Genomic DNA, 13635 nt, shown 5'->3' with positions numbered 1-13635 from the left:
GCAATTGGGACTCAAATACTTGCTACATTACTGTGTTGTGTGTGTCGTAATAAAAGCAGCTTAGTTTTTCAAGAATGAAGTCTTGAAAATCCTAACTGGATATTTTAGATTGATTCCCAAAACACAGTTCTTTTCCTTTACTGGGAAGCAATAAGGGTTACAGTAAACATATGTTGTGATGAAACTAAAAATAAACTTTGTAAGATTTTTATCTTTCTCTATACATCACCCCCATAAACGCTTGATAAGAAATAAACTATAATGTTAGTTTGATTACATAAGATATATTAAAAAAAGATTTTTACTAAATTTACTACATTTGGTGGTTCAGGACTCAAAATAGTTCTTGAAAGAGTAAAATATGTTTTTTAAAAGCTGTATTTGTTTCTCACAACCAAAAATAAAATGTTTCTACTGAAGCCTTTATGATACAAATTTCAAATAGATGATTGCTATTTGATTTCTGTGGCTCCTCTTAAAGCATGAGACCAATGATCCCTCCTGGTGAGATCTTTCTAAATAAGTACTTAAATACCACAAACCTAAAGCCGTTTACATTTAGAATTGGTCAAGGTCCAGAAAGCAACTTGAGGCTTCCTATTTTAGAATTGTTGACTTGTTCTCTCTGAGTACCTTCTCCCCACTTACTGCTAAGTAGGAGATCTTTATATTATTTGGTGAATGGGGACTCCTTTTCTCTTGATGTCTTGATGGTTGATTTGGGAGGTTTACTCCTCTTACATTCTGTCTCTGTACAGATTAATGAAAACAAATATTTTGGAAGCTGTTAACAGAATCCTTAAGTGTAGGTAGATGCTAAAGATAAGTGACTATAATACAGTAAACCATTTCCTTTGTTCCTGTAGGCTTTAATATTTCTCCTACAAGGTAGTACCTTCATAAATTGTTTGCTGGGAACATTACCTAAAATTTCATTACGGACAAATGAGACTAGAAATTTCTTCATTAAAGATTAAATAGCCTCATCGTCTTTACTCATAAAAATGTATGCAATGCATTTCTAATTGCCTTTCTTGAAAGATTAAAAGATAGCAAACCACTTTGTGTTCATCAATTGGATTCCATTCAGTTGTCCTAGACTTCTGAAGGGGTCTCATTTTACACTACTTTGCATTTCAACTCAGAGCCTTTATTAGAATAGCACAGTTTGTCAGGTACTCTACCACTCTGCATTTGAAACAAAGTATATGTTTTTATTTCAAGATTCAGTATTCCCGTCATGAAATAAACAAGTCTAACAAAATTATAATAACCCTTTTGCAACAAAACTCAACTTTTTAGACACACAAATAACAACTGCACACTAAAACTTTTTTAAAACATTTGTTCCAAGATTAAAGGCAAGCCAAAAATAACTACAGGGTATTTTTGTTCTAAAATTTAATGCAAGCCAGAAATATCTACACAGCGAAGCAGTAAAGAGTAGTGGTTGAAAGTACAACTACAATTCATTGCAAAACAATATTACAGTTATTAAAGAAAAAAATGTTAAATTGAAGTAAGGTCTTATAAATGAATAGTGAAGAAAGAGTATGTCCATATTTTTGGTTTGGACAACTGCAACTAGTTTCTTACCCACCTATTAATTACTTCTAATTATATTTACAGTATTGTAGATAAAAGTGTCACTAACAATCTAAAAGACAGTTAAGAAAGTTTTAATAAACTTAAACTTCAAAAAGGATAAGTATATAATTATGTGGGAGCCCTTAAATACTCCTGGTTACATTTTAATTTGCTCAACCTCTCTGCCAAGCCACTTGGCAAATCAGTATCCATCAAAAGCCATAAAAATGTAAATACGGTTGGACCCAGGAATAACCCAGAAGAGGTTATGCATGAAGATGTTAATTTAATTCTTTTTTAAAAAATTTTTTTGGGTAACAACTTTATTGATATATAATTCACATACTATAAAATTCAATCCACTTGAAGTCTACAATTCAATAGTTTTTAGTACATTCAGAGCTGTGCAACCATCACCACAATTTTAGAACATTTTCATCCCGTCAGAAGAAACCTAAAGCTGGCTGGTTAGCTCAGTTGATTAGAGTGCACCCTTATAACACTATGGTCAATACAAGCCAACAGCCAAAAAACAAAAAAACAAAAAACCCAACACTCTAGCTAACAATCATCTCCCAATCCCATGCTGCCCCCAGCCCTAAGCAACCACTAATCTACTTTCCATCTCTATAGATTTGCCTTTTCTGGACATTCATATAAATAGAATCATAATATGTGACCTCTTGTGACCGGCTTCTTTCACTTTGTTTTCAAAGGTCATTCATGTTATATATAGCATATTATCAATACTTCCTTTTTATGGCCAAATAATATCCACTGGGATGATAAACCATATTTATATATTCATAAGTTGATGGACATGTAGGTTGTTTCATCTTTTGGCTATTATAAATAATGCTGCTTTGAACATTCATGTACAAGTTTTTGCATGGACATATTTTCATTTCTCTTGGGTACGAGTATATACCTAGGAGTGGGATTTGTATTATTTTTATAGGAATGAAAATCAGAAGCAATTTCATGGTCCAACAATGGAATTATGCTACACTCTCAACAATATTATGCAGAAAAATGTTGGCTGTGTAAAATAAGGACCACATAGTAACACAGAAGAAGGCTGCATGAAGTGAAAAAAGCAGGCTACAACCCAACTAAAATCCTTTTGCGGTTTCCCATGGGTCTCCCTATTCCCTTCTCTGTCCTATGGAATCAGCTCTTTCCCTTAATTCTCTGAGGGCCAGCCACAACAGCTTTCACAGACTATTAAAATGTCTCAGGTTCAGAGCCTAATGTGTTGTTTCCTCTGCCTGTATCACTCTTTGCCCACTTCTTCGCCCAGCAGTTTCAAGTCTCATCTTAAATATCATTTCTTCAAAAACCACTTCTGATATCCCAAATTAGGATAGGGGCAAGTACTTCCATAGCAACCACCAACTTTCCATCTTAATACTTTTGATAGTGGTTGTTTATTCAGCAAGTAATCAAATATTGACAGCCTTTTACGTGCAGGGACACAGGATGAAACAAAACTTGCAAGATATTTTCTATCTGTGACCTTATATTCTAGGGAGGGGATACATGTACAAGTAAACAAATCATTGTATCAGGCAATTTTAGACAGTGATAATTAACTCAATAGCTACCCTCTGTGTTTGGACTGTATACTGTCTTCGTTAGTTCCAGTTTGCTAGTCTGGCAGCTGAATAAGTTCAATACAATATTTTTTCACTGTTAAAATAGACATATAAAAGACAGAAATGGAAAAAAAAAAAAAAACTAATGAGACTACTTCCATAAATGTCTGATTTTCTGTAATACTACATTTTTTTTTATAATTAAGACAATTAAAATGTAAGCAAAAAATTACCAGTTGGAGTAAAAGAACCCCAAAGAAACATTTATGTCACCAACACTCGTTAAGGACCTGGTAATAAAACGTTCCCTGAAATACTCAGATGGGTTGGTTAAGAGGATAAAACTCCCTTGACGCATTACCAAATAGGCTCCCAGCCTTCAGCAGTATAATTTACCGTTTAAAACGAGGCCTTAAGCACCCAAGATATGATCCCTTCAATTTTACGATTTCTAAAGCGCTTTAGATTCTCCATCCACCCACACGATGCGGCAGCGAAAAACGGCAATTTTATTTACACTTCAATGGTAATGAGAAAACAATTTTTTTTGCAAGGTTAACAAAAAATGCAAGATCTTCGCAGAACAGATCACCAGGCCCTCCCCAACAAATCCTTCCACAAGCCCTAGAGACTAGTAAGGTAGGATAAAACCTGGTAGCTCTCCTTGCAGCCACCAAAAAACCCCCAAAAAACAAAAACAAAAAAAACCACCAGACTGCTCTAGGTAGGGTCAGAACATCAGACCGACAAAACCCTACCCCCAAGCGCAGCGCTCAGCCGCTTTCTTCCCAGGGGCGCATGCGCAGCGCACTCTCCGGCCACCACACGCCCGTTCCAGCCAGCCCAGGAGGGTCTTACGTCACCGTTCCCGGGCTGAGAAACACTTCCGCTGTCCCAAGGCAAGCGAGTGCGCACACCTTTAAGTTTTCTTAGCCCACAGAAAATGTCCTTCCTCCTTCTACCCCATTACCAACGACTTTCCCAGCCCTTCTTCCAACATCCCACCTTTTGGCGTACTTCTTTGTATGTTTGTTGGACGGGGAAAGACAGCAAAGAGGAAAAAGAGTGAGTGCTAGACCAGTTCGGGGTTGTTTACAAGGAGTGCGCGAGCCCAGGATCGATCCGCGAGGGCGGAGCCGAGAAAGCCGGCACTTCTTCCTTTCTTTCCCTCCCTCCCCCGCTTTCCCCGCGAGCGGACGCGGCAGCGCCTCTGTCTCGCTTTTTCTTATTTTCCCCCTTTCCCCCTTCCTTTTTTTTTTTTTTCTTTTTCTTTTTTTCCCCCTTCCCCCCCTTTCACCATTTCCCCTCGGAGGCGCTTCCCCCGGGCAGGGGCAGAGCCGGTCTCACCCCCCGCCTCTCCCCGGCCCCCGCCACCCTATGGCGAGAGGGAGCCCCCTCCCCACCCGGGCACAAACGGCAGCGGTTGGAGGAGCGGGACCGGCGGTGGCGGCGGCGGCTTCAGGTCCGGGGTCATCATGAAACTAATTCGTTGATCGACGCCTTGGCCGCGGCCGTGCGTCCCGCTCGAGCGCCCGCGCACCTCCCCGGCCCTGTTCCACCTCTTCGCCTTCCTCTGTCGGCCCCGTCCTCGTCCCGCGCGCCCCGCCGCTGCGCGCTGAGGAAAATGAGGTGGTAACGGGCCTCCGGATGACCCCGCGCCACCACTGTGAGGCCTACAGCTCTGCCGGGGAGGAGGAGGAGGAGGAAGAGGAGGAGAAGGTGAGGGGCGGGGGCGGGGGGCTCGACGCGTCTCCGAGACCAGCGCCCGCGCGCGCCGCCCAAATGGAAGCGCCCGTGTCGCGGGCTCTTCCCCAGAGAACCGCCCCCTGGCGTCCCCCTCCCGAGGAAACCTATGGGACGCCCCCCTCGCCCTCTCCGCCAGAAACAACCCTGGTACCTGTCCAGTTTGAAAACTGGCTCTGTTGTTTCCATTTCAGGCCAATTTTTGTGTCAGCCAGTAACTTTTTTGTAGCAACAGCAAATTAACTTCTCTGTAGTGCGTGTTCTAGGCTCAGTGAGCTCGTGTTAATACACCAAAGAAGGGGACACACCCCCACCCTCAAGCTCGAAAGATCCTACAGTGACTACGGGAAGATAATTTACATTGTAAAGGAGAGTGAATGTCAAACGATTGGGGTGAACCGCCTGTGCGGCGGAAATTCGCAGGAGGGGAACGTTACCCAGTCGTGGTGGGTGGAGGAAAGTAGAGGAGGTGAGATTTGAGTTGCACCCTGAAAGGCAGATAAAGATACCAGGAGTTTGAAAGGAGGAGCTAGGGGTTCCGTTGCAGATCATTTTGGCAGTTGAGAATCGGGTAGCACATAGTAGAAGGTATCTCCAAGGAGGTAGGATGGATTTAGGCTGAAAGTCTTTGAATGTCAAGCTAAAGTATTTAGATTTTATTCTGTCGGACGAAAGCCACTCAACGTTTGAACAGCCAGAATATGACTTTAGTGATATTAACAAGAACAACAACACTCGATGAGGCTTATTACCTGCCAGGCACTGTTCTAAATGGTTTGCAACTCATTCAGTCCTCACAAGGACTGGTTGAGGCAGGTAGCAGGAGCCTCATTTTACAGATGAGGAAAACAGACGCCACAAGATTAGCTTTCCCATTCGATAACACAGCTAGAACCCGTGGCCAGAATTCCAGTCTTACTCTTCTATGCTATATGATCTCTGTCCTGAAAATGAATTTATTTAAAAAATTAACAGTAGTGTTATCTGTTTCTAGCTGTCCCAGGTCATTTATGGCAAAAGAAGTAGAAAGGAATGGGCAAATAGATAAAGAATGGACAGGATTTAGATTGGTTGATCTGGGACCAGAGGAATGAGACATTCTGAGCTCCTAGACTAGAAGTTTCTTAATACTGATAAAGGGCAGGCTAATAGAGACAATCAGCATGTGTTGGGAAGGTACAGTAAGGATGATCTTCAGTTAAAGATAACGAGTTTCTGTGGTAGTGTGACATCCTAGTAGATTAGAGTGGAATTCTAGAATGTGTCAAGATTGGAAGCTGACACATTCATGTTTTATTCTCATTGTGTAATACTTTACAAATGAAGAGTATTCACTTTTCTGTGCATGTTTCATGTTTAAAATGGGCTTAATACCACATTCATAAGGTGTGAGGATTACATGAGGTAATGTGGCATAGCACTTTGAATATTAGCTAGTCAGTAGTAAGCTGTCAATGCTTTTACTTGTTAAGCACTTACCGAGTGTAAGTTTTCGTTATTTATTAGGCATAATGCTAAATTCTGGAGATTGTTTGCCATCAGGGAACCCTGACTAATAGGAGAGGCAGGTCTACAAATAATCATAATGGAGGAATTAAGTGCAAAAGTAGAATTATGTTCAAGTACTGATGTAGGAAGTTAGAGCACAACTACACAATTCCAGAGAGTACTAGTCACAGACTGATGGCAACATTAGGAAAGAGTGTGAACTAGAGAAGCACATTTCAAGTTGAAAGAAGAGTGTGAAAGAGCAAACTGTTCTGAAATTATAAGTACCTGTAGTTTGTTACTGCTTGCGCATAAAGTCAAGGAGAGAACAGTAGATGAGGTTCTAGTATGATCACATTAATAAATTTCTCCTTTCAGAAGAACTAAGATCCAGAAGTCAGCACCAGTACAGGAATTATTAATAGAGTTGGCATTATGTTGGTAATAAATGCAATAATTATATATTAATGAAGTTGTTTATATTGTATACCCAGCAGCAGCACTTTTCCTCGGAAGAGTAGGAGGCCCTGTATGTATTTGTAATATATGCTGTACAATAAGCATTTCACAAACTATTGGCATTAAGCTATTTGATAAGCATGAAAAAAGGAGTAGAATAAGCAATTGAGAGAATGGGTAGAGAAATGGGAAACTATCATAAGGTTAAATGTGTGTGGAATATGCCAATCAAAATACAGTCTTTTTGTTTTTTATTTCCTAGATACACTTTTAAAAAGCATTCAGAACTCTGGATGTGACCAACAACAGGCATACAATAACAAGATATAACTGTTAGGTTCTGTTATTTAAAATAGTAAAATTGTATTTTAAGTTTGTATGTAATGAAGGAAAATAAAATGATTTCAAATTTACTTAAACTTTAAAAAATTGGACGTAAATAATGCAAGTAAAAGGCAAACAGGATGGAGGGTACCTGGGTGTTCCAGATTAAATGAGGCTACAGAAAAATGAAAGTGCAATACCTAAACCTCTTTTGGATCCTGTAAAGGTCATTATTGGGTCAGATGACATAATTGGAATATGGACAGTAGATTACACAAAAATGTATCAATGCAAAATTTACCAAAATTGAGAACTTTATTGTGATTCTGTAAGAGAATATCCCTATTAGGAAATATACATTGAAAAAATTTAAGAGTAAAGGATCATAATATATGCAACTTACACGTAGAGAACAAAAGATTAAAACAAATGGGTAAAATGTTAACATAGGTGAACCTGGGTGAAGGATTGAAATTTGAAATTATTTAAAAATAAAGCCTGTTACATTTCCATAGTATGAGCAGACATTGATTCCTGTGTTTTTTTCTGTTGATGTGGTACGTTACATTAATTGATTCCGGAATGTTAAACCAACCTTGCATTCCGGGGACAAATCCCACTTGGTTATGGTGAATAATCCTTTTTTTAAAAATTTTGCTGGATTTAGTTTGCTAGTATTGTGTTGAGGTATTTTGCATCTATATTCAGAAGAGATACTAGTCTAGTTTTCTAGTGATATCTGTCTGGTTTTGGTAGCAGGGTAATAACTGGCATCATAGAATGAGTTGGGAAGGTTTTGTCTTGGAAGAGTTCATGAAGAATTGGTATTTTTCTGTAAATGTTTAGTAGAACTAACCAGTGGAGCCGTGTACCATGGATTTTTCTTAATACTAACTAACTCTCTACTTTTTATATGTGTATTCAGCTTTTCTATTTCTTAAGTAAGTTTTGGTAGTTTGTGTTTCTAGGAATTTGTCCATTTCACCTAAATTGTCCAATTTGCATACAGTTGTTCATAAAATTCCATTACGGTTCTTTTTATTTCTGTGTGGTAGGTAGTAATGTCCCCTTTTTATTCCTGATTTTGGTAATTTATCTTCTCTATGTTTTTTTTTTTGGTTAGCCTAGCTGACGGTTTGTCATTTTGATCTTTTTAAAGAACCTCTTTTGGTTTCATTAACTTTTCTCTATTTTTGTGTTCTCTACTTCATTAATTACCACTCTAATATATATTACTTTTTTGCTTCTGGCTTGCTTTAGGTATAGTTTGCTCTTTTTCCATTGTTTTGAAGTGGAAGACTAGGCTATTGATTTGAGATCTTTTCTAATATAGGCGTTTTTAGGTATTAATTTATCTCTAAGCACTGCTTTAGTTGCATTCTGTAAGTTTTGGTATGTCTTCATTTTTACTCACCTCAAAGTATTTTCTAATTTCCCTTGTGATTTCTTCTTTGAGCAGATTTCTTTGGGGTTTTTGTTTGTTTGTTTGTTTGTTTTAAGTTGTTATACCATCTAAATATTTGAAAGTCTTACTAAGGGCCATAATTGTAGGAGATTGCAGAACAAGAATCCCTTGAACCCTATCTTATTCCAATTTACATGATTCTATCTTGTGTGTCCTTCTCTGTACCTATTTGTACCTTCTAAAAATAATCTTCAAAGGAAGCCTTGTAAGGGAAAAGTCATCACAAGTGGCAGCTAGTCATTGGGGTTGTTGAGAAGGCTAGTGGATCCTGGTTAGCCACTCTGTTGAATGTAGCTAATGGCATGAAAGAATTATTTAAGTTTGAGGCTTTTGGCAAGAGTTCATTAATTACAGACTAAAATTAGATTTGGAAAAAACCTTAGAACTTATGAACTCTAATGTTTATCCAATATAGGTATTTCTTCTAAATATCTTTTGACAGATGGTCATCTAACTTATACTTGATTTCTAAGGTTAATATTTATGTTTGCTTTAGATGAAATTATAGTTAGCCTGCTCATCAAATTGTGGCAAAACCTGAGAAAAGTACTAAGGCAACAGAATTGGAATCTGAGAACATCTCAGCAGAATACAGCAGTGGATGGAATCTAACAAGATGACTTTTTTTTTTTTTTTTAAAGGAAGAATACATTTAAGGTTCTCTCAACCCCAAAGCACCAAAACCCCACACACAATGGGTGTGGCAAGTGGAAGTGGAGTTGGCCTAACAATGTACCTGAGAAAGTCTTAAGAGTTTTAGTTGACTGTAAAAATTTTATCTGAATTGATAACGTGGTGTGACCTTCAAAAAAATGGCTGATGATTTTAGACTGAATTTATAGCAAAACTCATTCTGATTTAGAAGAACCAAAATGTCATGTGAGGAAACATTGAACAGTTTTTCAGCTGTGAAAAAGATCAGCGAGCATGATAGCAGACTTCAAACATTTGAAGGATTGGCTCTTTCAAGAGAGATTAGTCTTGGGTTTGTTTGTTTTGTTTTGGGCTATATGTTTTCTAATTTGGCCCCAGTGGTTGAAACTGGAACCACTGGTTAGTCTCTCTTTCATCAGAGTTCTTTGCTGTGGGCACAGTGAGTGATAAAAACATGATATTGGTAGATGTGACCTCAAAGGAATTTATAATTTAGTTGGAGAGATAGTGGAAAGCCACTTTCAGAAGAAAGAAATTGTGTCTGATTAGAGAATCAAGAGTTCATGGAAGAAATTACCTCTGAAATGGGCATTTTAGGATAGGTATTATTTCTTTTCCGTAAGTTATTTACTGTTTTTCCTCTTAGTATGAAAATACTTCATGTTATAGAAAATTTACAAGAACTCAAGAGTTTAAAGAAGCAAAAAGAAAAAAATTATCCAGTTAACGGTAGGTAGTCTGTATTAAGTTGAGTAGAAAGTAGGTAGAGTATGTGAAGTGATTAATAGGAAAGAAGGATAGTAACGAGTTGAGGTAGAATGTGAAAATTAAAGGTTTGTTATTTTTTGTTTTTAATTTTCAAATTTTTATCAAAAATTTGGAACTTTTTACATGTTAATTCTAGACATTTAAAAACATTCTTAAGTCCCATGAGTCTGAAGCACATAATACAGGTACATAATTGAAAAAGTCAAATATTGGCTTCCAGTCAAGATGGCAGAACAGACAGCCCCCAGCGTCACCCTCTACCACAAATCAACCAATTTACAACTGTAAAAAACCAACAACAGCCAAGCTGGGGCCGCTAGAGCTCAGGGGAAGAGGAAGAGAGACCTACAGAGTGCATGAAGACAGGAGAAGCCATGATGAGAGAAAGAAAAAACCTCTCCGACCATTTCGTACCGTGGCTGCTTTAAGTCTCTAGCTGCTAAGTGCATGGAGCAGGAGCCGGCAAAAGTGGCAGCTGTGCCCTTTGGATGAAGTTGCTTGGAGGCGGCAGGGGAAAAGAGGTCCTTGGAGGCCTTCAGGCCAGCAAGACCACTAATAGCGTTCCCATGGACCCACATAGTAGGAGCGAGGAGCCACAACTGAAAAAAGGGAGCCACTCAAAGGCCGGTGACTCATCGTAAGGGACTGGTGCACAGCCCATCCCATGGGAAGTGTTTGCAGCATGTGTGGTGGGAGAGATGGGCCCACTGGGGGAACACTGGGGCACAGCAAGGACAGCTGACTGGTACTCCAATCCGTGAAGGACCACCCAGAGGTGACTGGTCAGGAATATAGAATTGCATGGGGTGCAGTTTGATGAAAAGACTCAGACCCAGATCAGAGTTTCTACACAACCCAGGTGCACCAGATACCTGTAAAGTCAACCATTAAAACCTGAGCTGCACAAAAAGCCTTCCCTAGGGAATCAGCAGCAAAGCAGCAATTTAGCTAAACCACACAGCTCAGGTACTGGTCCTCACAGGAAGCTTCCCCATTTTAGAAGTAAGCAAAGGACAAAAAGTTAGTTCTGGCCCAGGCACACTGCCAGCACTTCAAGGCCTGCCCGGGGACCTGAGGTATGGAGCCGGGGACTGGACTCCCCCACCGACACCAGGCACACAACCAGCACCAAGGAATATGCCAAAAACATCACCTTCGTGTGGGTGGCCCACCACAGCCACCACAGTAACCTTGGCTGCCGTGAAAGCAGCTAGATGCCACAACCACCACGCTGATGGTCTGCCAGCCACTGGAGTGCATTGACACAAGGAGAGTCAACAGCAGAGACCAAAGAAAAGAAGAGGATGTTTCTCTCCACAAAGCCAATTTCAGAGTGACAGAAGAAGCATCTGTTCTATGATAATATTGGGGGACCTGATCATACCTCTCAGCATTAGACAGATCATCTAGGCAACAAATCAACAGAGTAACCATTACTCTTTCAGAAGGAGAGAAGAAATCTAGGGTATTTAGAGGCGGGGGCGGGGGAGAGATTGGACAAGGAGCATAAAGAATAAGTACAATTTGTAACAATATAAATACTAGTAATATTGATTTGATCAACATGTCAACATTCAACCCCCCAAATATGTATAATCATGATTCAGTAAAAATTTAAAAAAAGAAAAAGTCAAATAGTTATATGAGGTTTATAATGACAGCATTCTCCTGCTGCAGTCCCTTCTCACTCTTTTCTCCCCAGAGACTAACTGCTCTCAACACTTATCTGTCTCTCCTGTTATTTGAGATCACATTTTCAAATAACTTACCCTACTGCTTTTTCTGATATTTGTTTTAGATATTTATTGATTTTCTACTATGAAATGTAAAGATGTGGCTCTCATTCTACCCTCTCCCAACACCCATACTTATGTCCCCTCATCCTTCCAACGTAGTTTTACTACAGTGTTTGTTGAAATCTGTTCAGTATTTTTTTTATTATTGCTATGTCAGTATTGTGGAATATTAATTATTATATTTATTTTCTTGGGTAACCTATTTTCTGAGGTTAATTACCTTTTTAGTTGCTTAGTTTTCAACAAATCTGTCTTTTCACATTCTTTAGTAGTTTTCAGTCCAATTTTCTCTCCATAGTCAAACCTCTCAAATCTGTAGTTTTCTTTTTTAAAAACCTATCTCAATCTCTCTTGAACTCTCAGTTGCCCTTGTTGCTCATTTTAGAGCGCTAGTTCACTGTACCCTTTAACTTTCTAGATCTGTACTGTCCAATAGAACTTTCTGCACTGATAGAAATGTTCCTTTTCTATACTGTCCAATCAGTATCCACTAGCCACATGTAGCTATTAAAGTGGGGCTAGTGTAACTGAGGAATTGAATTTTTAACTTTATTCAGTACAGATTTAAATAGCCACATGTGTAGCTAGTAGACAGTGAACTGGCAACACAATTTAAGATGGTTTCATACTTAAGGGGATGGTTTCATACTGAAAAAGTGGGAATGGGTAGGATTTAATGTGATTGATGTAACTTTTTTAACGAAGGAAAAAAGTTAGTGGCCCTTATTTGATTGAGTAGTTTTGTTGTTTTGGCAGCTGGCCGGTACGGGGACCTGAACCTGTTACCTTGGTGTTATAAGGCTGCACTCTAAGCAACTGAGCTAATAGGCCAGCCTGTGATTGATTAGTTTTTGGGGGGGACAACTGCTTCTAAGAATTCCTAGTATAAAAAAGCCAGTGACTTAAAAATTTTTAACAGTTTGACACAGTTATAACATATTTTGATCAGAGTCCAAAAGATTCTATTAATTATATGGTTTTGTTTTTGTTCTTTATACCTGAATTTCAGATTTAAAGTGAGAATGTTTTAGATAACTGATTATTATTGTACCATTTTAATCTATGATGTTTTAAAGAGCTATAAAATTCTATATGGCCTTATAACATAATTATTTTGTTTTATGAATTGGTTAATAAGTACCAACATATTTTATATATATATATAATGCTACACTTATTCTATAATTAAATAAAGAACATTATTTATATTTTATTTTATAGGTAGCTACGTCAAACTGGGTAGCAGGCAGATCCAAAGGATATCATGAAGTTTCCAGGACCTTTGGAAAACCAGAGATTGTCTTTCCTGTTGGAAAAGGCAATCTCTAGGGAAGCCCAGATGTGGAAGGTGAATGTGCCGAAAATGCCTACAAATCGGGTAATGATTTCCCTCTTTACTCCAGATAGATGAGTTTTTTTAGAAATAAGTCTACCACTACCATACATAATAGTATCTTGACAGTGCATTGGAGGAGTGTGCACATTAAAGGATATGCTCTATTCTTTATTTGAGAAACCTCTTGGTTTTTTTGTTTGTTTTTTTGTTATCTGAGTTACAGCTTTAGGGAGATAGTTTTGTCTGTTCTCTTTCCTCATAGTCTAATACTAACAGTAGTAAGCCTTTATTTTTAGATTTATAGTTAGTCATAGAGGCTGAACATCTTCATACCATTCTCTTTAGTGAACAAAAAAATCATTCTTTCTTTTGTCAATAATTATAAGGAGTTCAAGCTGAACTACTGAAATAATGCCAATG

General features: G+C 38.5%; 1 protein-coding gene across 2 annotated transcripts in view; it reads left to right on the top strand.

The window, feature by feature from the left end:
- The first annotated feature begins 4362 nt into the window (after positions 1-4362).
- The window catches only part of CCNI (cyclin I), a 30078-nt gene continuing 20805 nt past the window's right edge, over positions 4363-13635 (top strand). Inside the window, exons 1-2 of one of the 2 annotated variants that reach the window (XM_063108548.1) lie at positions 4363-4901; positions 13101-13257. In XM_063108548.1, the coding sequence (XP_062964618.1) occupies positions 13144-13257 (114 nt within the window). In that variant the 5' untranslated portion in view covers positions 4363-4901; positions 13101-13143. The remainder of the gene's footprint in view (positions 4902-13100; positions 13258-13635) is intronic. The other variant, XM_063108549.1, reaches the window with a different exon arrangement.

Source organism: Cynocephalus volans, chromosome 9 (genome assembly GCF_027409185.1).
Source record: "Cynocephalus volans isolate mCynVol1 chromosome 9, mCynVol1.pri, whole genome shotgun sequence".
Lineage (NCBI taxonomy): Eukaryota > Metazoa > Chordata > Mammalia > Dermoptera > Cynocephalidae > Cynocephalus > Cynocephalus volans.
Note: the sequence above shows the minus strand (reverse complement) of the source record. Positions and strands in the feature narration are given on the sequence as shown.